Genomic DNA, 3,639 nt, shown 5'->3' with positions numbered 1-3,639 from the left:
GACCGAAGGCATGGTTGTCTACCTGATTGCCGACAACGGCAAAGGGTTTGGATATTGCAATGGCTGCTCTGTCGCCGGCTACAAAATCCCGGCCCGCACCGGCAAGTGGGCACAAAACGTCCATGTACGCCGCGTTCCAAGTGGTGAGATCGCTCTGTACAACCAGAAACAAAAGCTGTACTGGAGCCGCTGTGTCGACTGCGATGCGAAAAACAAGCCCAACCAAGTCGTCTTGCGCCACAAGACTTGGCAAGAGTCGAACGCGACGCGCTGGACGTGCGAAGACGTCAGCAAGACGCACATCCGATTCAAGGACGTTGAAGGCAAGTACTTGACGCGCGACGCAGAGCTTCCGAACCTTGCCGGCAACCTGATCATGAGCGTGGCCTGGAACGCGACGGCGCCCGCGCCTCAGTTGTGGACCGTGACCACGTGGTGATTCTGGCCCGACAGACAGACCAACAAGTGCCACTTGGCGCACAGGGACGGGATTGGTGACGCTCCATGCCAACCCGTAGGACAGCCACGGAACCCCAAATAATATGTAGCCAATAAGTGATGTATTTAGTCTGCCCGTGTACGACGACCCTAGCTGTAAATGTACGGTATCGTCGCTGCTTACTTGCACAACTCTTCCTCTCAAAAGACCTGCAACGACTTGGGCAATATGATCCGTGCTGTGGAGGTATGCTAGAGATGCGAGATCGGTTCCGTCTTCATCGGATGCACAAATGTAACGCGAGCAGGCGCTCTTCGCCTTGACTGTGTGTCTTACTCAGCTTGTAGTCGTCAAGGTCACGCGATCGCAGTAAACCTCCCGAGAATGATACATGCGGTCGTTTTGGAGGCCAGCGAGAGCAACATCGTGTTGGTGAGTTCACTTGGAAGGTCGAGCCAACGGGCGCAATGCAGGGTGCAATGAAGGCGAATCCTGCACAGTGTAAAGGTATTGCGATCCATCTAACGAACACATTGTCTATTGCATGTTGTGCGACGTCTCCATGGAGGCAGCTTCCGAGCAATCATATCGATATTGTGTCCATTCGGTCAAGACAGCACCCGACACAAGTCCTTGCTCTCGGCAGCGAGTGGCGACGATCCATCTAGATTTGGTACCTTGTGGTATGATTACTGTATATTGCCTCCCAGAATCTACGAGTCCCACCAGATCCTACCAGATCCAGGACTCGTGACCGCACGACACCCTGGCACGCAATGGGATCTGCCCATCGCGTGCCAAGGTGTCGGTATCCAAATACAAAATATAGCGTCGCCTTTCTAATTTATTCCTCGAAGAAAGGATCATTGGATCGCCTCGTTTTATTATCAGCACCAGCTATCAGCAGGAGCTATCAGCATCGAAACTGATCGCACTGATAGCAGAACTGATGGCAGTACTATCAGTTCTGCCATCAGTTGTAACGCTTGGGGGTTTCAAGCGTTACGCAGACACATCATCGTCTCTTTTGCTCCGACAGCTCTGCGAGGAATTCACTCAAAGCGCTTCGTCCAGGGATGGTGGAGGCTTGTCGGTCACGTCGGGCACTTGGCTATCCTTGACTACGAATGACTAGGACATACTGATGGCGTCCTGGATACGGACGCCGTTCCGGGTTATGGGTGGGCACTTGAGCGTGTTTTCAAACCGCATTTTCGTGTCATGTGAGAGGGTAAAGCGAGTCAGTGGCGTAGTAAAGCAGTACAAGTCGTCCGCGCCCGACGTATTCATTGAATTCCTCCCGTTGAACTAACCGTTCTCAGACCGAGAAACTCTCGCCATTTCAAGCGACAAATGCTCGGCATTCCAACGCGTCCAGTCGAGAAGTGGCTGGGCGTGGACTGACGCGAGAACTGCACTGTAGTATGACGACGCTTATTGCAATGGAAAAGGCATCCTGTTCATCTCGACCGAAAGCTTCATTTTCCATTTCAACTTGAGACCCATGCAGCCCGCTTACGCCCTCCTCGGCTTTCTGGCCTCGGCCATCGCTTCGGTCACCGCCACCAACGCGTGTGGTGACACGCCGACCCCGACGACGCCCGCCCCGACGACGCCGGCACCCTTCTCGCTCTGCAAGACCTTGACCGACGGCAAGGTGATCTTTCTTAAAGCCGACAACGGCCGAGGCCTTGGGTACTGTGGCGGCTGCGGAGTTGACGGCTACCCGTACCCGGCCCGCACCGGTGAGTGGGCCCAACCGGTCCATATCCGCATCGTTCCGGGTGGTAAGATGGCTCTCCAGAGTGAGTATGGCTCCCAGTACTGGAGCCGCTGCGCCGACTGCAACCCAGCCAACAAGCCCAACCAAGTCGTCTTGCGGTACAATTCGTTTGACGCGTCCAACACGACCCACTGGTTCTGCGAAGACGTCAGCGAGACGCAGGTCCGCTTCAAGGACATGGATGGCCAGTACTTGACGCGCGACGCAGAGAACCCGCCAGCGCTCTATGGCAACCTCATCACGAGCTTGCCCTGGAACGCGGCCGCGCCCGAGCCCCAGAAGTGGACCGTGTCGGCTTAGGAGTCGTGCTAAAGAAGTCAGAAGTGTACGACCGTAGCGTTCCGTACTGCTCGAATCCACCAAGACTTGCAATAATCAACATTGTACTCACAGTAGTGACATTTGTCAAGTCCCTTGAGCGCATCCTCCAACAACACTTCGGTGCTTGCGAGCATCTGTCCATCAAAACAAAGCTGCAAGCCCCGAGCCCGTTGTCGAGCCGGCACCCACCATCGAGCAGCTGTACATGTCGTTGCTTCCTCAACACAGCTTTGGACGAATGCTACTCGGCCGATATATGTCGGCGAGCGAGCTGGATTCTCCTTGACTTCGGCTACGACCAAGATTCGTGTCGTCGGGAGCCGTGGGCGGCGACCTTCCGTGACGACGATGCGTCACGAGAAGATGGTGCTGGCACCGCCACCTTGGTCATTGTCATGCTCGTCGACACATGGTCCTCACACAGGTCGTCCGTGGGGCCATGCTTCAAGGGACATGCTGCGGCGGTCGAATGAGTCCTCGACAGAGTGACTTTCGTTGGCATGGACATGTATATAGATAGTCACATATCGTGTTGTTGCTGTGGTTACGTTGTTGCTGCCAACCTCTCGCAGGAGCTGGCTGCTTACTCGTCCTTCTTAGCTTCGACGACCGTAAACACCTTGGTCAAGTCGGTCCACGCCGCACGCCCCGCGACGAGGTCGTCCAGCACGGCCACGACCTTGGCGAGCGGCACGCGGAGCTGCGCGCACGAGTCGCGCTCACGCACCGTGACGCACTGGTCGCCCGCCGTCTCAAAGTCGATCGTGACGCCAAACGGCACGCCGAGCTCGTCGACGCGCGCGTACTTGCGGCCAATCGCAACGCTGGACGCGTCGCTCTTGCACGCGATGCCACGCGCACGCAAGTCGCGTTCGAGCGAGAGCATGACCGGCGTAAACTCTTTCGCTGTGCTGAGCGGGAGGACTGCGACCTTGATGGGCGCGATCGCCGCGGGAAAGGCCATCACACCGCGCTTCTCGTCGCCTTCGCGTGCATAAAACGTGTGTTCAAAGACGGCCGTGAGGAGGCGGCCGACGCCAAACGACGGCTCAATCACGCTCGGGACAAACTTTTCTTCGAGGAACGTCTTGGTCAC

The 3,639-nt window shown here is 56.5% G+C and overlaps 3 protein-coding genes across 3 annotated transcripts in view; 2 read left to right on the top strand and 1 right to left on the bottom strand.

Moving 5' to 3' along the window:
• Positions 1–10: 10 nt before the first annotated feature.
• Positions 11–439, top strand: SPRG_12228 (hypothetical protein; the record flags this gene model as incomplete). The annotated part of the gene is made up of 1 exon (XM_012351872.1): positions 11–439. The coding sequence occupies one exon, from the start codon at positions 11–13 to the stop codon at positions 437–439; it is 429 nt and encodes a 142-aa protein (XP_012207262.1).
• Positions 440–1,894: 1,455 nt separating this feature from the next.
• SPRG_12227 (hypothetical protein) lies at positions 1,895–2,630 on the top strand. The gene has a single exon (XM_012351871.1). The coding sequence runs from the start codon at positions 1,944–1,946 to the stop codon at positions 2,520–2,522; it is 579 nt and encodes a 192-aa protein (XP_012207261.1). The 5' UTR covers positions 1,895–1,943; the 3' UTR covers positions 2,523–2,630.
• Positions 2,631–3,126: 496 nt separating this feature from the next.
• SPRG_21105 (glycyl-tRNA synthetase) overlaps positions 3,127–3,639 on the bottom strand; it is a gene marked incomplete at both ends in the record, with an annotated part of 2,082 nt that continues 1,569 nt past the window's right edge. The window contains one exon of the mRNA XM_012351901.1: positions 3,127–3,601. Coding sequence (XP_012207291.1) covers positions 3,127–3,601 — 475 coding nt within the window. The remainder of the gene's footprint in view (positions 3,602–3,639) is intronic.

The sequence above is a fragment of the Saprolegnia parasitica genome (genome assembly GCF_000151545.1).
Source record: "Saprolegnia parasitica CBS 223.65 unplaced genomic scaffold supercont2.88, whole genome shotgun sequence".
Taxonomy (NCBI): Eukaryota; Oomycota; class Saprolegniomycetes; order Saprolegniales; family Saprolegniaceae; genus Saprolegnia; species Saprolegnia parasitica.
The sequence above is the reverse complement of the archived record's forward strand: the minus strand, read 5'-3'. Positions and strand labels throughout refer to the sequence as shown.